Genomic DNA, 25,031 nt, shown 5'->3' on the forward strand with positions numbered 1-25,031 from the left:
ATTTTCTTCTTTCTCTCTCCTGGAGACTTAATATACTGAAGATGCTGCCTATATCAGTGGTCCCCTTGGCAGCAGGGACCAGTGTTGTGGAAGGCAATTTTTCCACCGACTTAGAGTCTCATAAGGAGCGCGCAACCAAGAGCTAAGCCTCAGTTATGGGTGAATAGTCTGGAAAAAGTGTTCTCAGTTTAGTATAGCTTTGATACCCTGCTTACAAAAAGGGATTGGAGAATCCTGCATGATGAAGAGGGTACCATCAATTTGGAAGATAGAAAATAATGGTCTGTGGGGGAATATATTGAGAGACCTCCTAGAGAAGCCTTTCCTGCTACCCTAATAGGTGTCTCCAGCCCTATACCCTGGTCATTTTTTACTATATGTATCTGTTTTCAAGTCCTGATAGTCCCTATCATCCAACATCTTGTCTGCGTTTCTTTTGGCTTGCTTACTACCTGTCTCCCCATAGAGTGTAAGCTGAATGAGGGCAGAGATCTTATCAGTCCTGTTTAGATGTATGTATTAATACAAGTGCCTGGTGCAGTGCCAAGCATATCACAGATATTGATAAAATTTGCTGAATTAATAAATAAATGAAGCAACTTAATTATGATATTAAATTCTCTCTGTATCCACTAATTGTGTTTCCATTCCCTCAGTTTTTTTATGTTTATGTGCAAGTGCAATGAAGAAGAACACCAGCAAGTCTACCATGAGGATCAATAAGCAAGATGCTCTCTGCACCCCACACTCCCATGATCCGAGAGATCTTCAAAATATGTTGGATGGAGGAGAGTATGCCCCTTTTGTATCTCCTCCCATGTTAGAGAGCAATTTTATCCAGGTAAATCATATTCAAGGCCTGAGTTAAGTTCCAATAACTTCAGTAATTTTCTCAAAGAAAACTGAAAAGGATGGTAGGAGAATTGTTTTAAATGTGCCAAGGGAATGTGTGATACTACAAAAGAGAACAGTTTGGGAACTTTAAAAAACCTGAAATAATTACAATGTTAAAGGACATTTACTTCAAATGTCCCCAAAACTCTTGTGAAGGACTTCTGTCTTAACTCTACCATAATTGCCATTCCATCATAATCTTCCCAAAATTACATGAAGCCGTTTTTGGCATTTCCCGCCACAGGGAAACATACAGATAACTTCTTTCTTAGGCGTAGAAGACATTCTAAAGAACATCTATGACTAGGGATTACAATGAATCTTAACTCCTAGTTCTGAAGGTAAATTGTCAGATGGTGTCAGGGAGAAAAGCTTCCTTCTCATAAGAATGTCCCTACATTATGAATGAAACTGCATTTCTATGCATTTGGGAGCAATGCTAACTTTTCTCTAAACATTCAACATTAAAATATTCAGACAAAGAAATGGTGAAATGAGTTCAATGATAGGGGTCATACCTCTAAAGTTCCTAGAAATTCCATAACAAAGTCTAACACTAAACACTGAGCTATTACCTCTAACTCTTAACACATTCGAGAAGCTGCTCAGCTGATTTCACAGAGGGGTGACAAGGGAGGACAACAGACACCTCAAAAGGCAAGAAGAGGATGGCAGGAGCTCTTTTGCCATGGCTACCAGACCGATCTCCAAGCGGAACCAGGATGCCACTGTGTACGTGGGGGGCCTGAATGAGAAGGTTAGTGAACCGCTGCTGTGGGAACTGTTTCTCCAGGCTGGACCAGTAGTCAACACCCACATGCCAAAGGATAGAGTCACTGGCCAGCACCAAGGCTATGACTTTGTGAATTCTTGAGTGAGGATGATGCTGACTATGCCGTTAAGATCATGAACGTGATCAGACTCTATGGGAAGCCAATACGGGTGAACAAGGCATCAGCTCACAACAAAAACCTGGATGTAGGGGCCAACATTTTCAATGGGAACCTGGACCCTGAGATTGATGAGAAGTTGCTTTATGATACTTTCAGCGCCTTTGGGGTCATCTTACAAACCCCCAAGATTATGTGGGACCCTGACACAGGCAACTCCAAAGGTTATGCCTTTATTAATTTTGTTTCATTTGATGCTTCAGTTGCAGCAATTGAAGCCATGAATGGGCAGTACCTCTGTAACCACCCTATCACCGTATCTTATGCCTTCGAGAAGGACTCCAAGGGTGAGCGCCATGGCTTAGCAGCCGGACGACTTCTGGCAGCTCAGAACCCACTCTCCCAGCCTGACCGCCCTCATCAGCTGTTTGCAGATGCACCTCCTTCACCCTCTGCCCCCAATCCTGTGGTATCATCATTGGGGTCTGGGCTTCCTCCACCAGGCATGCCTCCTCCTGGCTCCTTCCCACCCCCAGTGCTGCCTCCTGGAGCCCTCCCACCTGGGATACCCCCAGCCATGCCCCACCACCTACGCCTCCTGGGGCTGCAGGACATGGCCCCCCATCGGCAGGAACCCCAGGGGCAGGACATCCTGGTCATGGACACTCCCAAGCTCACCCATTCCCACCAGGAGGAGTGCCCCATCCAGGGATGTCTCAGATGCAGCTGGCACACCATGGACCTCATGGTTTAGGACATCCCCATTCTGGACACCCAGGCTCTGGGGGACAGCCACCACCCCAACCACCACCTGGAATGCCTTATCCTGGACCTCCTCCAATGGGCATGCCCCCCCGAGGGCCTCCATTCTGATCTCCCATGGGTCACCCAGGTCCTATGCCTCCACATGGTATGCGTGGACTTCCTCCACTGATGCCCCCCATGGATACACTGGCCCTCCACAACCCACACCCTATGGCTACCAGCCTCTCCCTCCAACCAGGCCCACTCCCCAGCCACCAGTTGCCCCTCGAGGCCCGCTTTGGAGCCCTCTCCCTCAGTAAATTCACATTTTCCTTCCTCCTATTACATCTTCCCAATATCTTTTCGATACCTTGGACCAATCAGAGATGCTGTAGCTCCTTGGGGCTAAGGCACTAATCCCTTTCAGCACCCCCACCCCATTCCCCTTTTTAATGTAACTTTTTCCACAGGAGGTATTTCTTTTTTATGTTGGTCCTGAGTATTTTGCAAATGCACAGAGAAAATAAAACTAAACTCCTTGTTTAAAAAAAATGTAAGGAGACTTCATCCTCCATTAACACGTTCTCTGCACTCATACTTGAGTACTAGTGTGAGCTACCCACCTCCAGTATACCATAGGCAGGAGGTGAAGCCTCCCAAAACATCTAATGTTTTAGTGACGTCCCTAGAACGCATGTGACAAGTCATGATTTGATGTACTTTACCTTATACATACTTCTTTCCTACTAATAATGTTTTCATTTTTTCACCTTTCATCCTGTGCCGTTTCCAAGTTAGTTACCTTTTGCACACTCTAATGAAATTACATAGTACTTGTCCAATATTGGGGGTAGTTAGCAGTCTATAGGTCAGACGTTGCCCCCATCGTAATTTGATAACTCATATCCTTCAAGATGCACAACCCCACCTGGTTAGCATGTCTTTGGCAGCAAGTTACCAAGATTCCTGACTGAACAGGTTTAAATGAAAAAAGAAAAACAATTAGGCTGGGTGCAGTGGCTCATGGCTATAATCCCAGTACTTTGAAAGGACAAGGCAGGAGGATCGCTTGAGGCCAGGTTCAAGACTGACCTGGGCAACAAGTGAGATCCCATCTCTAAAAACATTTTTAAAAATTAGCAGGGTGCAGTGCTGCACACCTGTATTCCTAGCTACTTGGGAGGCTGAGGAGGGAGGATTGCTTAAGCCCAGGAGCTCCAGGCTGCAGTGAGCTAGGATGGCGCTACTGCACTCCAGCCTGGATGATAAGACAAGACTTTGTCTCTAAAAACAAACAAATAAATATTTTTAAAAAAATTTAAAAGAGAGCAATTATCTCAAATAGAGTGAAAGAGCCCCAGGGCATCAGTTCACTCCCAGTAGAAGACCCCAATTCTCTCTTTTTGCTCTGTCACCTTCAAGCCAGCTCCCCTCAGGGCATCACATCCAAACAGGACAATGATAGCTGCCAGCAGTAGAAGATATTCATCTCATCCTGGTGGCTCTGTCTCCTGGTGGCTCTGAGAAACGTTTTCCAGGGTTGGAGGATACCTCCTGTATGTCTTGCTGGTCACATGCCACTGCTGAAACCAGTCACTGGCAAGGGGTGTGGAGTGGAACCACCACTACCCATTTAAGTTAATCAGGATTTAATCCCTGAGCTGGGTCATCATCCCTGAGCCATGATATTGGACAAAACCAGGATTCTGTTAATCCAGAAGAAGAGGGGCACAGTTTGGGTAAGTTATCAATAGTGTGAGCTACAACCTCTTTCTTTCAATGATGTATTTTTTAATTGAACCAGTTATCATACAGCTGAGAAACTACAGTGTAGCTCCTCTCTGCCTTCCTTCATTTCCCTGTCTGCCCATCCTCCAGTCTCTTCTTCTACCAAGTGGCAGAGATTTTACTGGCCAAGTTTCTTGGACTTCAGGGTTTTTATACATGCTGTTCCTCTGCCTGGAAACCTCTCCTCTCAACCCAGCCAGTTTATCTCCCACATAGTTCAGGTATCAGCTAGAGGTCTCTTCCTCAGGGGAGACTTCCAGGACTCTATATCCAGGGGTGTGCCAGAACTGGTCGATTGGTACGTGTTCAGGAAATTTGCAAGTCAGTTGTTAAACACAGCCATTATTAAAAATTAAATTATAGGCCAGGCACAGCGGCTCACGCCTGTAATCCCAGCACTTTGGTAGGCCAAAGTGGGTGGATCACCCAAGGTCAGGAGTTCGAGACCAGCCCCACCAACATGGTGAAGCCCCGTCTCTCCTAAAAATACAAAAATTAGCCGGGCTTGGTGGCATGTGCCTGTAATCCCAGCTACTTGGGAGGCTGAGACAGGAGAATCATTTGAACCTGGGAGGCAGAGGTTGTAGTAAGCCGAGATCACCCATGGCACTCCAGCCTGGGCAACAGAACGAGACTGCACCTAAAAAAAAATTAAATTCTTAAAAATTAAATTTTATAAACTTACATTATATCTAAAATAAGGGCAATAAATATTCAAAACTCATCATTCCTATTCTTTTACTACATTTTACTGTTGTCTATACTTCTAAGGTTATAAATATAAGAAGAGTTTGGCAAGAGTTTGTGGAATTTATTAATTGGCTCTATGGAATTTAAACTAAAGACTAAAGAATATTGCATATTATTTGTAAATTTGTATGCTACTTGTCTTTTATGTCAGTAACACTTTAAACTTATGTGTAAATGTGTGTACCTCCCAAGACCTAACTGTTACCAGAACATCACTGCCTGTCTCCCCACTCTAAGCTAAGTCAAGTCCTCTGTTATGTGCTCCCGTAACATCCTGGACTTGTACTTGGTAAAACTTCTTATAGTAATAATTAGTCACATACTTAAATTGTTTAATGTTTGCCTTCCCTGGTAGGCCCCCATGGGTCAGAGGCCGTGTCTGTTCCCTGCGGTATCTCCAAGAATTAGCATGAGCAAGTGAAGGAACAAATATATCATGGTTCATTCCTCCTTTATTTCCTACCCTCTCTTACACTTCTCAGGCAAGCAAGGTTGTCAAAGCCACACGTTTCATCATATAACGCCTTTTCCTGTTTTCTGCACTCAGGTCAACAGAAGAGGTGAATCCATTTACCTTCATAACCGAGCCAACTGGGTGACCGTAGGCATCTGTTCTTCCAGCTCCACCCACAAGATCCCCAATGTGATGCTACTGGCCCATCTGACACCTGGTGCCCAAAAAGATACAGAAACCCTGTTTAAAAGTCTCCTGACATCTCCTCCTGCAGAGAAACTAGTGCTCACCAGGTGAGTTACAAAGAGAAGAGGTTAAAGATCTCTCAGAAGATGTGCATTAGCCCTGTGGATCTGAAAACGGAAACACTGATGACAATTGCGCCAGTGGAGCATGTTACTCGCACTCCCTGCTGCAAATGACAAAGAGAAGCATCCTTGAAGACGGGTGAAATCATGTATGACAATGGGTATCCAACAGGCAGTTAATTTTTAAAAAACTAAATCTAATTAACAGGAACTGAAGACTCATAATAAACTGCCTTTCTAGAACATGCCTCCTCTTCCACAGCATCCCAGCTTCCAGCAGAATTAGCTCTGGTCCTGTCTCAGCCACTAACTTGGTCTATGATCATGAGCAAATTGCTTAACTTTAAGTCAACTTTGAAGGATTAATTTAAATGGACACTTTCTCATGGTAAATAATTGACATTCTGACGTGTTTTGTTTTTGAGATGGAGTCTTGCACTGTCACCCAGGCTGGAGTGCAATGGCACGATCTTGGCTCACTGCAACCTCCACCTCCCAGTTCAAGCGATTCTCCTGTCTCAGCCTCCCGAGTATCTGGGACTACAGGCACACACCACCACGCTCAGCTAATTTTTGTATTTTTAGTAGAGACAGAGTTTCACCATATTGGTCAGGCTGGTATTGAACTCCTGACCTCAGGTGATCCACCCGCCTTGGCCTCCCAAAGTGCTGGGATTACAGGCGTGAGCCACTGCACCCAGCCCATTCAGACGTTTTTATACATCAGAGCCTTAGGCATATGATTAAGATGAGATGGTCCTCAGGAGCCCCTACCCAGACCTATCTGGGAGGCAAGTCTGGTGTCTTGAGTCTCACTCTTCAAACTACTATAAAATATAAGAAAGAGGCTGGGCATGGTGGCTCTCACCTGTAATCCCAGTACTTTGGGAAGCCAAGGCAGGTGAATTGCTTGAGCCCAGGCATTCAAGACCAGCCTGAGCAACATGGTGAAACCTTGTCTCTACAAAAAAATGCAAAAATTAGCCAGGCGTTGGTGGTACATACCTGTTGTCCCAGCTACTCAGGAGGATGAGGTGGGAGGATCACTTAGGCACAGGAAGTCGAGGCTGCAGTGAGCCATGATTGCATCACCACTGCACTCCAACGTGGGCAACAGAGTGAGACCTTGTCTCAAAACAAACAAATATATATATATATAAAAGAAAGGCCTTTTTATACGCCTCCCATCAGGTCTCCAGATGATGTTACCGTGTGCTTGTTTGCAGGTTTCTCCCTCTGCAGTTTGTGACTCTTTCTGTGCATGACATGGAGAACATGCGCCTGAAAGTAAAGCTGGTGAGTGGTCGAGCCTACTACTTACAGCTCTGCACCTCTGCATATAAACAGGACACCTTGTTTTCTCAATGGGTGGCCCTCATCTCCCTCTTGAATCAGGAGAAAGCCAAAGTTTCCAAAGTGTCGGAGGTTTCAAGTCTCTCAGGAATTACGAATAGCACAGACATCACAGGCTCCATGGATGTGACGGATGTCACCGCGTTCACAGCCATCCTGACCCCATACATGTATGCAGGTACAGGCCCTGAACATGTCAGGGACAGCATAGATTTCTCAGAATTCACAGACATCACCGACATCACAGATGTCACAGATCTTCCAGAAAATGAGGTCCCAGAGGTCCCGGATGTAAGAATTGTCACAGAAGTCATAGAAGTCAGAGAAGCCACGGAAGTCACAGACAGCTCTGATATTACAAACTGCTCGGGAGTCACAGTGGTGTTTGAAAACAATGACTTAATCAGGGCCAAGCAAGAGGAGAAGGTATGTGTCACTGAAGACTTTCATGCTTTAATAATCGAGAACTAGAGGGGTTACCGAGATCACACTTCTTGGTTAGCTGACATTGATTATCAAAATGCTATGGAACCTACCTACTCCGAGAAACCTAATTTTAATAGTGAGATTAAATCTCTGAACCCTGGTGTAAAGGAGTTGTAAGATGTCTCCTGAAATAGGCAGTGACCACCCTTAACATAAATCTTAGCCCAGCATCAGAAATGGAAAGAATTTTGGAATCAGAATCAGAACCAAGTTAGACTCTCAACCTGCGGCTCATATTACTTGTGTGACTTCACCCAAGTCACAGAATCCACATGAGCCTCAGTTTCCCCACTTCTAAAGGATATTAATACAATGTAAGGGTTAATTTCTGGTTTAAAAATATATAGCAGTACCCAGTACCTTGAAGGATGGGATGGAATTTCAATGGGTAAACATGAGGATGGAAATAGGATAATAAAAAACAAAACAAAGTGAGTGGCTTTAGAAAAGGCCAGAGAGTGGAAAAACAGAGAGTCACGTCCAAAAATGTTTCATTCAATTGGGCTAGAGAATAATATATGTGGAGAATAGTAGAATATAGGACTGGAAAGTTGCTTAAAAAACTTGAGAGCCAAATTTAAAAGTGAGATCTTCACTCTTTGGGCAAACGTTAGTGACCGAAGTCTCCTGTGTAAGGGAATGAAGGAGCTGTGTTTTTAAAAGATTAATCTAATGGCAGGATGGATTATAGGTAAAGAGATCTGTTTGAAGACTACTGCTGAAAAACTTCCTCTAGGTCCACAATAGAAAAAAGGCTGGTGCAGTGGCTCACATCTGTAATCCCGGCACTTTGGGAGGCCAAGACAGGTGGATTGCTTGAGCTTGGGAGTTCGAGACCAGCCTGGGAAACATGGCGAAACCCCATCTCTACTAAAAATACACAAATTAGCTGGCCATGGTGGTGTATGCCTGTAGTCCCAGCTACTAGGGAGGCTGAGGTGGGAGGATTACTTGACCCTTGGAGGCAGAGGGTGCAGTGAGCCGAGATCATGCCACTGCTCTCGAGCCTGCGTGACAGTCACACCCTGTCTCAAAAAACACAAAAGAAAAGAAAAGAAAGATGGTAGGGATGGGCACAGTGGCTCATGTCTGTAATCCCAGCACTTTGGGAGACCGAGGCGGGCAGATCACCTGAGGTCAGGAGTTTGCCTGGCCAACATGGCAAAACCCTGTCTCTACTAAAAAATAAAAATTAGCCGGTGTGGTAGTGGGTGCCTGTAATCCCAGCTACCTGGGAGGCTGAGGCAGGAGAATTGTTTGAAACCGGGAGGTGGAGGTTGCAGTGAGCCAAGATTGTGCCATTGCACTCCAGCCTGGGCAACAGAGTGAGACCCTGTCTCAAAAAACAAACAAACAAACAAAAAAACCTAATTTTTAATTAGGAAAAATTCACATAGTTCTACACAATTTTTAATGACAGGAGAAAATGCTTATAATAAAATGTTAAGTGAAAAAGGTAGGAGACAGAACTTCAAGATGATCTAAGTAGACATAAAATAAATAGAAAGATCAGAGTGAAATGTGCATAGAAGTAGTTGTTTCTGGGCAGTGGCATCAAACAAGCAATAATTTTTTATTATTATTATTATTATTATTATTATTATTATTATTTTGAGACAGTCTCACTCCGTTGCCCAGGCTGGAGTGCAGTGGTGAGATCTCGGCTCACTGCAACCTCCACCTCTCAGGTTCAAGCGATTCTTATGCCTCAGCTTTCCAAGTAGCTGGGATTACAGGCGCCCACCACACGCCCAGTTAATTTTTGTATTTTTAGTAGAGATGGGGTTTCTCCATGTTGCCCAAGCTGGTCTCAAACTTCTGGCCTCAAGTGATCCACCCACCTTGGCAAGCAAAAATATTCTACCTTTAGCTTTATTCATTATAGGATTTTCCAAATACGCTATAATAAATATGTATGACTTTCATTGTCAGGGAAAAGTGAAGTTTTATCCTTAAGGAAGAAAATTATTACATCATTTTTAAGGAAATGTAATAGAGGTGTATTAGGCCATTGTTGCATTGCTATAAAGAAATATCTGAGGCTGGGCAATTAATAAAGAAAAGAGGGTTAATTGGCTCATGGGTCTGTAGGTGGTAAAGGAAGCACAATGCTGGCATCTGCTTCAGGTGAGGGCCTCAGGGAACTTACAATCGTGTGGAAGAGAAGGGGAGCCAGCACATCACATGGCCAGAGAGAGAGCAAAGGAGAGAGGAAGGAGGTGCCAGGCTCTTTTAAACAACCAAATCTCGCATCAACTTAGAGTGAGAACTCACTCATTATGGTGAGGACAGCACCAAGCCATTCATGAGGGATCTGCCCCCGAGACCTAAACACCTCCCACTAGGCCCACTTCCAACATTGGAGGTCACATTTCAACATGAGATTTTCAAGTGACAAAACATCCAAACCATATCAAGAAGTAATGGACTAGGCAGGGGCAGTGGAAAGAAGAAGGTGCAGACATGAAGGACATTAGAAAGTTGGCTTTAGGGCCTGCTGACCAACTGCCTTGAGCCCTAAGTGATTCTGAGCGAATCAGAGAGTGGCTAGGAGAGGTGATACATTAACAGAAATTGGGAAATTAGGAGGAGGGGGGGATTTTAGAGTATTAAGTTTTAGATACAGGTTCTAAGTCTTTTGACAAAAAAAAAAAAAAAATTTATTTTATATTATGAGCCCCCAGCCCCTGTAACCTATCAGATGCTCTAATTAAGACCAAACTCAGACTGGGGAATCAGTGGCATTTCTGGGAAACTTTTCTTGTGCTGACAATTCACAGAGAAGTACTGTAATTAGATGCCAACTGTCTTCTGTGAGGTGACAACACGAGCTGGGGAACATGTGTCAGGCTGCAGTGGCGCAGGCCCTGGCTCCCACACAGCCTGCCGCCAACACACCCGGGGCTCTCCCCATGGTCGTGCCATTCTAAGCCTCACTCCCTCCTTACTACTCCTCACGGGCGCTGTGACGATGAATGAAATGGTGCCTGTATTCGATACTGTTCCACAAACACCTATTACCTGATGCTCTTCTGTTACCTGATTTGCTGCTGCTTTTTATTTTTAAAGGAAAAATTGAAAAACATTCTGAAGCCTGGGTGTTTACAAGATACAAAAAGTAAGAGTGAGTTGAAAGAATCCTCAAAACATGTCACCATCTCAAACATAACACTGACTTTTGAAGGTAAAAGATATTTTCAAACTACCTTGACTCCAGCAGAAAGTGAGGCAAATACATCCAAGGAGATGGAGGATAAGACCTCTGAAGAAAAGATGCCTGATTTTCAGAGCACAGCTCTCAAGGCTGAAGAATCCAGGTATGTGAGGCAGGAACATGCCAAAGGAATTCTAAGACATGAAATATTAATAAAGAAGTATGTGCTTTAGTCTCTTAACTCAGGCATCTGCCACTGAAGATTCTCACAGACAGATGTAGTGTAACTGAATGATGATATAGTCAACTCTGAATGACCCACGTTTGGTTCAACCTTGGCTAATTTTTATTTTCATGGCAACTTGTCACGTTACTCAGTTGGCATTCTGGGCTGTCTACCTGATGTCAAGACCAGCCTGGCCAAGATGGTGAAACCCTGTCTCTACTAAAAACTACAAAAATTAGCCAGGCGCGGTGGCGGGCACCTGTAATCCCAGCTACTCGGGAGGCTGAGGCAGGAGAATTGCTTGAACCCAGAAGGCAGAGGTTGCAGTGAGCCAAGATCACGCTACTGCATTCCAGCCTGGGTGACAGAGTAAAACTCTGTCTCAAAAAAAAAGAAAAAAAGAAAAAAAAAAGAAGCACGGAAAAAGCAAAATTCTAGGAAAATGTTGGTCAAAGATTTATGGTGTACCATAAAAAAATTTCAGATAGGAAAAGAGTAAATTATTTTAAAACTATAATGAGCCAGAAGAAAATGAAATGATATCATTGCCTCATTTACAGAGGAAAGATCATTTATTGTCCGCTGATACAATAAAAGTAATTTTCAATGGCAGAGTTTACGTGATTCACTCAAAAATATTTATGAGCACTTCCTATGCACTAGGCACTGGAGATACAGCAGCAAAAATGATCAAGTCCATATCTCATGGAGTGTTTTATTCTAGTGGGGGACACAGATAATAAACCAATACAATATATTATGCCAGCTGGAATGTGCTGTGATGAAAATAAAAAGAGAGAGAGAGAATAGAGAGTGAGAGTGATTAGAAGAGGGTGGAGAGATATTTTATACAGGTGGTCAAGGCCATTTGAGCAGAGACCTGAGCAAGTGTGAACCTCTGGGGGAATAGAGTTCCAAGTTGATTGATTGCATAACAATTACAAATCTCTGCCAAATAAATCATTTAAAAAAAATAAGTACACTCATATATGTATGACAACAGAGTAGGGGGAAAAGCATAATAGGCCGGGTGCGGTGGCTCATGCCTGTAGTCCCAGCACTTTGGGAGGCTGAGGCGGGCGGATCATGAGGTCAGGAGTTCGAGACTAGCCTGGCCAACATGGTGAAACCCCGTCTCTACTAAAAATACAAAAATTAGCCGGGTGTGGTGGCAGGCGCCTGTAATCCCAGCTACTCGGGAGGCTGAGGCAGGAGAATTGCCTGAACCCGGGAGACTGAGGTTGCAGTGAGCCGAGATCGTGCCATTAAACTCCAGCCTGGGTGACAGAGCAAGACTCCATCTTGGAAAAAAAAAAAAAAAGAAACAAAAAAGTATAATAGATTACCTTTATATATAAGTAGTTGGTAGGAATTTGTAAGGGATCCAATTAACAAATGGTTTAAGGACATAAATAGAAAATTTACTCCAGAAGACAACTACTTGAGAAGGAATCAATCTCACTAATAATTAAAGAAATACAAGTTAAGCAATTACCAGTTAGCCTTTCATTAGGTGTCAACAACACTCTTAGTGTCACTGTAAATGGTTGTCAATTCAATTCACACCCCAAATGTTTGTATTCCTTTACTTATGGTAACATGTCAAAGAAATCATTCAAAGGGGGAAATAACTTATTTGAATGTAGCGTTTCATATGGAAAACCTGTAAGTAATCCAAATGCTCACAGCTGGGAAAATGGCTAACCAGGAAATAGTATGTCGATTTCGTGAAACAACAGAACCCCATTAGAAAAAGCCATGGGCAGAATTTCAATGAAAAGAGCTATGGCTGGCATGGTGGCTCCTGCCTATAATCCCAGCACTTCGGGAGGCTGAGGCAGGAGGACTGCTTGAGCCCAGGAGTTTGAAACCCACCTGGGCAACATAGGGAGACCCTGTCTCTATTTAAAAAAAAGAAGAAGAAGAAAGAAAAAAGAAAAGAGCTACGTTAGTAATAAGGAATTATAAGCTGGAAAAGCAAAATTCCAAAAAATGTAAATACAATGGTATTTTATTTCTATAGTCTGGGAAGAAACCACAGTTTGGGCATAGTTAATGATAAAAGGAATAAATATTTGTTGTAGCTATTGATAGATGTTTCTATTAAACTTACATTATATAATTGATTACACATATAATTTTAAAAGTAAATTGAATCTAGGATGCATTCATTGGGAGACAGTTTAACACAGCCAATAGAGAATGAACTTTGCCACAGGTCATGATGGCTCAGACCTGTAATCCCAGCACTTAGGGAGGCCGAGGGATGCAGATAGCTTGAGTCCAGGAGTTCGAGACCAGCCTGGGCCACATGGTGAAACCCTGTCTCTACAAAAATTAGTTAGATGTGGTAGCATGTGTCTGTAGTCCCAGCTACTCAGGAGGCTAAGGTGGATCGCCTGAACCTGGGAGGTGGAGGTTGCAGTGAGCTGAGATCGCACCACTGCACTCCAGCCTGGGTGACGGAGTGACACCCTGCCTCAAAAAACAAACAAAAACAGAGAATAAGCTTTGCAGTCAGATCTCTGGGTTCAAATCCTGGCTTCTCTATCTCATTAGCTCTATGATCTTGGGCAAGTTACTTAACTTCTTCAGGTCTGTTTCCTCATTTGTAACATGGGGATACTATCTACCATGTAGAATTGCTATAAGGATTAAATAGCTGTTATTAAAACCCTCACAATACCAGGCACATGGTAACTGTTCAAAATACATCTAGGTATAGATATAGATAAAATATAGGTGGGAGGAAGGAAGGAAAGAGAGAGGAAGATAGGTTCAAGCAAACTGAACAAAAAAAACCTAATGTAGATTTGACTCACATTGAATACAGTACAAACATGGTTCTGTACCACACAGGATGTCTGAAGTAATCTTTCCACTATACTACCCAATAAACTGAACCTAGAGGAGAACTGGGGAAAAGAGCACAAAACTGATTAAATATTTTTAATGTAGTAAAAAAAAATTGAGGTGATAGGAGAATGTTAATAGGTGACAATGACCATATTCGAATGTATGAGGAAGTTCACAGAAAGCTACATTTAAAAAGTAGATTTAAAGTAAAAATTATTTTAACACAGGAAAATTTTATTATTAGGTAATATAGCAATGAATTTAAAAAATAACCTGGGCAAAGTGGCTCACACGCCTGTAATCCCATCAACTGTGGAAGCTACAGTGGGAGTACCATCCTGGGCAACTTAACAAAACCCTGCCACCAAAACAAAAGTGGGAGGGTCACTTGAGCCTAAGAGTTTGAAGTTTTGGTGAGCATGATCAAGCCATTGCACTCCAGCCCGGGTGATGGAGCAAGACACTGACTCTTAAATAAATAAATACTTATCATTTATTATATATTGATAAACAACAGAACCAGTTTCTGTAGGTTCTGTACATTGTGAAGTCTGTCCCTGCAAAACTTCTCAAAAACGAACATTAAATCATTTGTCCTGGATAGACTTTAAGCGTTCTTCTGCCAGGAGACCTTTTCATGTTTCTTATAATGTAATCTTAACCACTGTGAAGATCTGCTAAAATGAATAATAGAATGCATGCTAAAGTCAAATATAGGTGTGCTCTAGGGAATTCCTTGAAAGAGTATAATGAAATGAAAACAGTAAACACACTAGGTACATTGTAAGGTTCTGAGAAGCATAGTGATGAAAGTACACAGAGGACTTTGGACATATTAGTTGCTCAGTAAATGATCATTATTGTCACTAATAATTCATTTTTAACAGTGTAGATTAAAGAAAAAAATGTATCTTCTTTAAAATGGCTCCTCTGACAAAAAATGTATCTTAGGGCCAGGCGCAGTGTCTCACACCTGTAATCCCATGGGCAGATCGCTCAAGCCAAGGAGTTCGAGACCAGCCTGGGCAACATCGCAAAACCCTGTCTCTACAAACAAAATACAAAAATTTTGCAGAGCATGGTGGCATGTGCCTGTAGTCCCAGTTATTAGGGAGGCTGAAGTGGAAGGATCACCTAATCCTGGGGGGTTGAGGCTGGAGTGAGCCATGATAGAGCCACTGCACTCCAGCCTGGGTGACAGAGCAAGACCCTGTTGAAAAAATATATATATATATATATATTATATATATTTACACATACATACAAATAAATGTATACACAAAAATATCTTATTCAACTGAGGATTAACTACTCAAAGCTGGTTTTTCTAAAAAGTCTTCTTTCCTAACAAAGTATAGGCCAAGGGAAACAAAGGAATATGGGTGATCCTTGGGAGAGCCACAAACCTTGAAATCAGAGTAGTTTGCTTTAGCTGCTTGAGCACTGCATTTTTCACAATCCCAGAGCCTCTAGATACAAGTGCCAAGACATTAAAAGTGTTGGTTCTTGGCTGCTCAAGCAAAGCATCGTTAGCTATATAAGGTTTCTATATGAGTTGTTCTCAAAATGAGGATGCTGGACCAGCAGCATCACCTGGGAACTGGTTAAAGACGTAAATGCTTAGGCCTCACCCCATCTTACTGAATCATAAGCTTGGGGATGGGGCATAGAATTCTGTGGTGTTTTTTTTTTTTTGTTTTTTTTTTACTTCTCAGATAGCTGTTCTGCATGTAGAATTTTTTTTTAATTTATTTTATTTTATTTTATTATTATTATACTTTAAGTTTTAGGGTACATGTGCACAATGTGCAGGTTAGTTACATATGTATACATGTGCCATGCTGGTGTGCTGCACCCATTAACTCGTCATTTAGCATTAGGTATATCTCCTAAGGCTATCCCTCCCTCCTCCCCCAACCCCACAACAGTCCCCGGAGTGTGATGTTCCCCTTCCTGTGTCCATGTGTTCTCATTGTTCAATTCCCACCTATGAGTGAGAATATGCGGTGTTTGGTTTTTTGTTCTTGCGATAGTTTACTGAGAATGATGATTTCCAGTTTCATCCATGTCCCTACAAAGGACATGAACTCATCATTTTTTATGGCTGCATAGTATTCCATGGTGTATATGTGCCACATTTTCTTAATCCAGTCTATCATTGTTGGACATTTGGCTTGGTTCCAAGTCTTTGCTATTGTGAATAGTGCCACAATAAACATATGTGTGCATGTGTCTTTATAGCAGCATGATTTATAGTCCTTTGGGTATATACCCAGTAATGGGATGGCTGGGTCAAATGGTATTTCTAGTTCTAGATCCCTGAGGAATTGCCACACTGACTTCCACAAGGGTTGAACTAGTTTATAGTCCCACCAATAGTGTAAAAGTGTTCCTATTTCTCCACATCCTCTCCAGCACCTGTTGTTTCCTGACTTTTTAATGATTGCCATTCTAACTGGTGTGAGATGGTATCTCATTGTGGTTTTGATTTGCATTTCTCTGATGGCCAGTGATGGTGAGCATTTTTTCATGTGTTTTTTGGTTGCATAAATGTCTTCTTTTGAGAAGTATCTGTTCATGTCCTTCACCCACTTTTTGATGGGGTTGTTTGTTTTTTTCTTGTAAATTTGTTTGAGTTCATTGTAGATTCTGGATATTAGCCCTTTGTCAGATGAGTAGGTTGTGAAAATTTTCTCCCATTTTATAGGTTGGCTGTTCACTCTGATGTTAGTTTCTTTGGCTGTGCAGAAGCTCTTTAGTTTAATTAGATCTCATTTGTCAATTTTGGGTTTTGTTGCCATTGCTTTTGGTGGTTTAGACATGAAGTCCTTGCCCATGCCTATGTCCTGAATGGTATTGCCTAGGTTTTCTTCTAGGGTTTTTATGATTTTAGGTCTAACGTTTAAGTCTTTAATCCATCTTGAATTAATTTTTGTATAAGGTGTAAGGAAGGGATCCAGTTTCAGCTTTCTCCATATGGCTAGCCAGTTTTCCCAGCACCATTTATTAAATAGGGAATCCTTTCCCCATTGCTTGTTTTTCTCAGGTTTGTCAAAGATCAGATAGTTGTAGACGTGCGGCATTATTTCTGAGGGCTCTGTTCTGTTCCATTGATCTATATCTCTATTTTGGTACCAGTACCATGCTATTTTGGTTACTGTAGCCTTGTAGTATAGTTTGAAGTCAGGTAGCGTGATGCCTCCAGCTTTGTTCTTTTGGCTTAGGATTGACTTGGCGATGCGGGCTCTTTTTTGGTTCCATATGAACTTTAAAGTAGTTTTTTCCAATTCTGTGAAGAAAGTCATTGGTAGCTTGATGGGGATGGCATTGAATCTATAAATTACCTTGGGCAGTATGGCCATTTTCACGATATTTATTCTTCCTATCCATGAGCATGGAATGTTCTTCCATTTATTTGTATCCTCTTTTATTTCATTGAGCAGTGGTTTGTAGTTCTCCTTGAAGAGGTCCTTCACGTCCCTTGTAAGTTGGATTCCTAGGTATTTTATTCCCTTTGAAGCAATTGTGAATGGGAGTTCACTCATGATTTGCCTCTCTGTTTGTCTGTTATTGGTGTATAAGAATGCTTGTGATTTTTGTACATTGATTTTGTATCCTGAGACTTTGCTGAAGTTGCTTATCAGCTTAAGGAGATTTTGGGCTGAGACAATGGGGTTCCAAGTGATTCTAATGCACACTCAGATTTGGGAACCATTTCCTTAGGAGAAGCCAGTCATATCTATCAAGCAAGGATTCCCCTCTCATAATGGCTTCTCCTGAAGCCCTACAGTCAAAATAAGGATTCTGCTTTTATAGCTGTGGAAAGAACTATAGGCTCACCAGGAATCTTCTAGGGAGCTTTCTTCCAGGACTAGGAGCTCAAAAAGATAAAAAATGGTTCAATGTGGGAATTGCTGTTATCACCCACAGACATTTTCCTACTTTCACCGAAGGCACAGAAGTCACTGAAATAAATTTCTCCCCAGAACACTGATCTATTGTTTTTTTTTTTATGATAACCACTGAGCTATTTCAGTGTAAGTAAACAATGACAGAAGGGCAACTTGTAAGTCTGATGTGTTAGAAGAGAAAGTACAAAGATTAAAAAACAACAACAACAACAGGAGAGAGTGAGAGTAAAGTAGGAAGAGAAAAACAGAAACCAATAGTCAGAAATAGGAAAGGGATACGGGAATATAAGATGCAGAAGGATAGAGGCAGGTGCTACTCAGTGGAAAACATACCTTTCACTACAATACATGAGTGTGACTTTATTAGAAAAGCATAAGATTTATTTTTAAAAAACAAGATTAAATGAATCCATCCAACTTAGCAATTTGTCCTAAATAATCATTGATCAGGTCTGGTCACTCTGATGTCTTCCTTATGTTTTATTTCATTCTTATGTCTCAAATCCAGTGCCGCCAACCCTTGTCTAACACTTCAAAATCATACCACAAATCAAAATCTCACAAAGTTAACTGAATCATTTCAGCTACTTCTTTCCTTGCCCAAAACAAATGCCCTAAACCATTAGATTCGCTGTTAATGCCTTTTAAAAATTTGATGAAAAATAATTAATAAACTTTATTTTTTGCGTGCAGTTTTAGATTTACAAAATAACTGAGCAAATAGTGCATAGAGTTCCACACACGCATCCCACTGTGTCCTCCTACCAATCCCCCATGGTATCTTCTATTAACATCTTACATGTGGTACATTTGTTATGGTCAATGAACACATATTAATACACTGTTATTAACTATAGTCCATAGTTTACATTACATTAAGATTTACTCCTTGTGTTGTACAGTTCTGTGGATTTTGTTTTCTTGAGGATTTTGTCATCTATATTCATCTGGGATACTAACCTGTAGTCTTCTTTTTTTGTCATGTCCTTGTCTGGTTTTGGTATCAGGGCAATGCTGGCCTCATAGAATGAGTTAATCACGTTTTGTTAATATTTTGGGTTTTTTTTTTTTCAGTCTCCATTTCATTTATTTCTGCTCTTTTATTATTTCTTTCCTTCTACTAATTTTGAGTTTGGATTATTCATGCTTTTCTAGTTCCTCAAGGTGCATCATTAGGTTATTTATTTGACATCTTTCTAGTTTTTTGATGTAGGTATTTATCACTATAAACTTGACTCTTAATACTGCTTTTGCTGTGCCCCCATAAGTGTTGGTATATTGTATTTCTATTTCCATTTGTATCAGTAAATTTTTAAATAGCATCCTTCATTTCTTCCTTCACCCACTGGTCATTTAGGAGCATGTTGTTTAATTTTTATGTATTGTATACTTTTGAATGTTCCTGTTGTTATTGATTTCTAGTTTTATTCCATTGTGGTCAGATAAAATACTTGATAAGATTTTGATTTTTTAAAATTTTGGATAAACTTTTTGACATTTGTTTTGTGTCCTAACACATAGTCAATCCCGGAGAATATTCCACATGCTGATGAAAAGAATGTGTACTGTGCAGCTGTTGGATGAAATGTTCTATAAATGTCTGTTAAGTCATTTGGTCTGTGATGCAGTTTAAATTCCATGTTTCTTTGATGATTTTCTGTCTAGATGATTTGTCCAAGGCTAAGAGTGGGTGTTGAAGTCCCCAGCTATTATTGTATTGGGATCTCTATTTGCCTTTAGATCTAATATTTGCTTTATAAATCTGGGTGCTCCAGTGTTCATGTATATTTACAATTGTTATATCTTCACGTTAAATTGATCCGTTTATAACTATAGAATGACTTTCTTCATCTTTTTTTTTACAGTTTCTGACATAAATTCTGTTTTATCTGATATAAATATGGCTACTCTTGCTTGACTTTGGTTTCCATTTGCATCGAATATCTTGTTTCATTTCTTCACTTTCAGTCTATATGCATCTTTACAGGTGAAGTAAGTTTCATGTAAGCAGCATATAGTTGGGTCATTTTTTAAAAAATCCATTCAGCCAGTCTATATCTTTTAAGCAGGGAATTTTAATCTATTTACATTTAAGGTTATTAGTGATAGGTAAAGACTTACTCATGTCATTTTGTTACATGTTTTCTGGTTGTTTTGTATATCATTTGCTCCTTACTTCTCTTATTGTTTATTTTTGCAGTTGAGTGATTTTCTGTAGTGATAAGGTTTTATTGCTTTCTCTTTCTCCTTTGTGTATCAGCTCTACCAGTGAGTTTTATAGTTTTGCATGTTTGCATGATGGTGGCTATCATCTTTTCATTTCTATATATAAGTCCCTTGAGCATTTTTTGTAAGGCCAATCTAGTGATGATGAATTTCCTTAGTTTTGGTTTATCTGTAAAAGATTTTAATCTTAAGAGTTTTCTTAAGATTATTATTTTAAATTCTTTTTCTGACATTTTCTATATTTTCTTATTATTGATGTTTGTTACTGGAGAATTATTGTTTTCCTTTGGAAGTGTCATGTATCCTGTGGTCCTATGTTGAGTTCTGTGCATCTAATGGAAAAAATGCCTCCTCCAATTTTATGGAGTAGTGTCACAGGGAAAGACTTATTTATATGAATGGGTCTTGGGATGTCAGTTCAGTGGGTTGCATTGGCTTTGGTTCTAAGTGGATGCAATAGTGTAGTCTCCATGTAGTTTCTTTAGTGTTTGCAAGTTTCTCAGTGGCCTAGGCTTAGAGAGTTTGTGGCATCAGTGGTGCAGCTTTGCCAGGGGTAGGCTCACCAGGCTGTTTCTCAGGTCAAGGACAGACAGGCACATACACACAGTGGGTTGGCCAACCTGAGGTCTGGCTTGCTGGGTTTGGGGCCATGGGGCTGTTACTGTGGCCAGAAGCATGATCACACAGTTGTTGTCTATGAGTAGCAGCCTACAGAGCTGTTTCTCAGGCCTGGTGTTTCTCAGAGCTATGCACCAGGGATGTGGGTGCACAGCTGCTTGGGTGTGGGTGATCTGGGGGCATGTTTACTGGGCGGGTGGCCCACAGAGCCGTTTCTCAAATCTGGAACACAAGTGCAACTCTGCTTGGCTGACTCAGGGACGTGCTCACTGGGGACAGCCTGTGGGCTGTTTCTGAGGCCTGATATGTGGATACAGGGCTGCTTGGCAGCCTGGGGCATGTCAACCTGGGTGGCTTATGGGACTGTTTCTCTGGTCCAGGATATGGGTTCTTGCCTGTTTGGCTGGCCTGGGGGCATGCCTGTCAGGAGCAACCTGCAGGACTATGTCTTAGACCCTGATTTTGGGTGCAGGGTCATTGGGCAGGCCAGAAACATATCTGTAGGGGATGGAGGCACTGCGAAACAGTTTCTTTGTGCCCTAAGCACAGCACATAGCCATTCTGCTTGCCCAAGGGTATATCAAGCTGTTTAGAGGTTCAGGGGTCTCTCTCACTTGAGGGTGTGTATGCAGCAGTTTGTCTGACTCAAGGGTGGGTTTTCCATGGATAAGACTGTCGTACTCTCCCTCTGGCTAGAAGTGCAGCAGTGAGGGTTGGTTTCCCTGCTATGTAAAGCCAAAGCCACAGCAGATCCTAGCCCAGGTTCTGCACAGGTGGTGTTGTCGTGTTCAGCCACCAGTGTGGGCTTGGTGGAATGGAGATGGAGCCCTAGGGCTGGAGAGATGCGGTGGCCAGTGGCCCCCCAGAGCAGGTTACTCTCCAGAGGTGGCTCTGGTCTCAAGCAGCAGTTTGGCTCACAGGTGGTGATTGGGGAGTAGGAAGTGCATACCTTGTGCTCTTAACCTGGGGCAATGCAGCTGTGTGAATTCCTAGCAACTCCCAAAACTAGGCTCAGGGCTTGTGAGGACTGTGGGATTCTCCTGTTGTAAGGACTGTAGGTGTTTTTGGTAGCAATGGGGGCTGGTGGGGCTCTTCTGCTTACGTTTTCCCTGCAATGGGAGGTCTCTCCTGACTCTGGGCAGATCTAGTCCACATGGGTGATATAGGTGCCTCCACACTACCCTCCTGGACGTTCCATCACCACAGACATGTCTCTGCTCCCCAGCTGCCCTCCAGTGACCTTCCTTTGACACCCCAGTCACATCTTAGCAGTTTATTCATTGCTTTGGTCCTTTCTTGTGGGAGAAGGATGAATGACAGGTGTCTCTAGTCAGCCATCTTGCTGACATCACTCCCTGAGAATTTTTCTACACTACCCCTTAATAGCTTTTTGAAACATTAAAAATTATAAGAATAACTTTGTTAGGATGAAAAAGGCTCAGCAGGTACTGTTTCATTAGTCTCACTATTATGATCATTATTAGAAATGATAAAAAAAGAATCCCTAAAGAAATAGCAAAAATCATAGAATTTTAAAGGTATAAAAGATCTTGAGAATTAACAAATCTCAAATTCTTCAAGGTCTCAGCCCTCCCTTCTCAGCTCCCTACGCCATTTATCAGCTGACTCTACTGGAGAGAAATAAATAGATGAAGAAAAACAAAACAAAACAAATTTTGGTTATAAGTAATCCTCTTAAGCCCAATTTAATAAAGCATGGATTTCTTTTTATTGCCTATTTGCATCAGGAACATAATTACTAGCTAGAGTCTAATTTGAGAATGTTAATTATGGATGAAAGATGTAATATTCTAAGAAGAGAATGGAATTCACTACTGATGTATTGCAGAGACATTAGTGGGATTTAGTAATGCTAGTGAGGCTGAAAAATAAGTTATATATATTATTTTTCTTCTCCAAAACCATGGATTTCAGTGACACTTTATAACTGTGTACTTTGGAACACTGATAAAAAATTAGGCTGGGTGCAACGGCTCATGCCTGTAATCCCAAAACTTTGAGAGGCCCAGGCGGGAGGATGGCTTGGGCTCAGGAGCTCAAGACCACCCTGGGCAATATGTCAAGACCCTGTCCCTACAAAAAAGAAAAACGAAAAAAGTTATCTGGGCGTGGTAGTGCACACCTGAGGTCCCAGTTACTCAGGAGGCTGAGGCAAGGGGATTGCTTGAGCTGGGAGGTCAAGGCTGCAAAGAGCCATGATAGAGCCACTGCACTCTAGCCTGGGTAACAGAGGGAGACCTTTTCTCAGGAAAAAAAAAAAAAGTAAATGATGACCTTGTTGAATATTGTGCCCTCAGATTTACTAGTCTTTAAAATTTAAATTGAGCATCTTAAATCTAGATGAGTGAAAAATGTTGGAAACTTAAACTTATCTATACTGTCACTTTAGTTCCTTTAGAAATGAAGAATTTACTTTATAAAACATTTATATTTTTTTCTCATATCTTGACAGTAGTTCTACCATGGCTCTTTCCTTTGTTTCAAAGAGGATAGTGGCAGGCTTTATTTTAATTTGCATCTATTTTTCAAGGTACATTTACTTGATGCTTCTCAGTCTCTTGAAAATTTTTATCATTAAGCTTAACCTTCATTTAAGTCATCAGATCTATTTGATAAAGACTATATGAATATTTGCAAACTGTATAGAAAATTACGATTTTAACATTTACTTTCTGAAAGATCCATTGTAGAACTTGAACTGGGTGTATTTGCCAGTCCCCTTAAAATGGACCACAATTATGTCTTTGCATGTTTATTTTGTAGGATAATAGCTAAGATAATTATTCTTCCTAAACTATTTGTTTTATTCAATACTTCCAAAATACTTATTGAAAATGTGTCAAGAAATAAGAATTTGGTGAAAATTATGTGACTTAAGTTTATGTTTTAGTATGCCAATGAGGTTAAGGAAATAAGTATTTTGATTATTATCAGTTTTAAAAATCAGGAGCACAGAAAATAAGCTTCTTTATCCAAAGACATTTCTGAAAGTGAAATCTAAAAAACTGCTAGCCTCTTCTTTTATCCAACAACCGTAAGAAATGTTATTAAATGTAAATAAGTTACATTATTTGCTACAAGATTCCCAAGCATGGCCACCCCTGGTAAAGCCAAAGACTTGGTGGTAAAGAAGCTACCAGAAGTTGGTGATTTCTCCTAACCATCCATTTCAGAATTTATCCCCAGGTCTCTTTGAAACCCTATATTCCCAACATAATTGACCTTATTTATTTACACAGCTCAGCAGCAGCAGTTAACTTCTCTCAGCCTGATAAGGGAAGGACAAGGAGGCGGCAGTGTTGGGGATGCCAGCAGCCCTATGGAGTGACTGGCAATAGATATAATAAGAATAGATTACATATTATTACGTACAATAAACTTTTATGGCTTTTACAGATTGAATAGTCCACATGTTGCAGAAATTTAGGTAATTTTATTCTCATATGTTCTATAATCAGCAATGGCCTAGGCTTGCTAAACATGTTTCATTACTACCCACAGAGCATTTAAAGAATGACCGGTTATTTTATATCTAGTAAATCTTTTCTAAATATTTGTGGTTATGCTGGCAAATTTTTGAGATGTGCTATTTATTTTTACAGGAGCTTGAGAACTGAATCAAACACTTCAGGTATGGAACAAATTCCACTACATGTTTTATTGTGATCCCTGGTATTCAGTAGTCATCTCTGGTTCCTAGAAGAGTAGTGTGGCTAAGAGCAAAGGAATTCAGCTAGACTTTTTGATGCATTTCCTTTCTTCACTATGCTCCATTCTGAGAATCCTATACTGAAGAAACTCTTTCTCAAAGCCGATCCTCAGGCTATCTTTCAAGTGGAAAACATTATGGTACTTCACTACTTCAGTTTTCTTTTTCTGCACTGGTTTAGTTTCCCAGTTCCCTGTATCTAAATCATCAAGCATAAACCACGCCAAGCCTAGTTCTGCAGGCAGAATGCAAACTACAGCAATCATGGGACCTGCCATCCTTGCTGATGTATAATGGGAATGGTCCACAACTAAATTTTTGGTAAATGTAAAATTATCCAGCTCCTCTTTGTTCCTCCTATGTCTTTAGCCTCTACCAGGTGATACTATTTAATGTTTTTGTTTGTTTGTTTGTTGTTTTTTTTTGTGAGGCGTAGTCTCTGTTGCCCAGGCTGATGTGCAGTGGTGTGATCTTGCTCACTGCAACCTCTCTGCCTTTTGAGTTCAAGTGATTCTGCTGCCTCAGCCTCCTGAGTAGCTGGGATTACAGGCGTTTGCCATCACGCCTAACTAAATTTTGTATTTTTCACCATGTTGGCCAGGATGGTCTCGAACTCCTGATGTCCAGTGATCTGCCCACCTGG

At 41.2% G+C, this 25,031-nt stretch overlaps 1 protein-coding gene and 1 non-coding gene across 19 annotated transcripts in view; both read left to right on the plus strand.

Moving 5' to 3' along the window:
• GARIN2 (golgi associated RAB2 interactor family member 2) overlaps positions 1–25,031 on the plus strand; it is a 50,207-nt gene that overhangs the window by 15,320 nt on the left and 9,856 nt on the right. For 10 of the 18 annotated variants that reach the window (XR_008620904.1, XM_055097712.1, XM_055097713.1 and 7 more), the window contains 5 exons: positions 657–841; positions 5,614–5,813; positions 7,055–7,607; positions 10,737–10,984; positions 24,282–24,310. Coding sequence is in view for 17 of the 18 variants with exons in the window: in XM_055097712.1 (XP_054953687.1) it covers positions 683–841; positions 5,614–5,813; positions 7,055–7,607; positions 10,737–10,984; positions 24,282–24,310 (1,189 nt within the window). In the remaining variant the exon portion in view is untranslated. Of the gene's footprint in view, positions 1–656; positions 1,652–5,613; positions 5,814–7,054; positions 7,608–10,736; positions 10,985–24,281; positions 24,311–25,031 lie in introns of all 18 variants that reach the window. The other 8 variants (XM_055097718.1, XM_055097719.1, XM_055097721.1 and 5 more) reach the window with 3 other exon arrangements.
• Positions 1,579–3,080, plus strand: LOC100970151 (splicing factor 3B subunit 4). The gene has a single exon (XR_004666051.2). It is a non-coding gene; the product is annotated as a splicing factor 3B subunit 4 (transcript).

This window comes from Pan paniscus, chromosome 15 (genome assembly GCF_029289425.2).
Source record: "Pan paniscus chromosome 15, NHGRI_mPanPan1-v2.0_pri, whole genome shotgun sequence".
In the NCBI taxonomy this organism is placed as follows: Eukaryota; Metazoa; Chordata; class Mammalia; order Primates; family Hominidae; genus Pan; species Pan paniscus.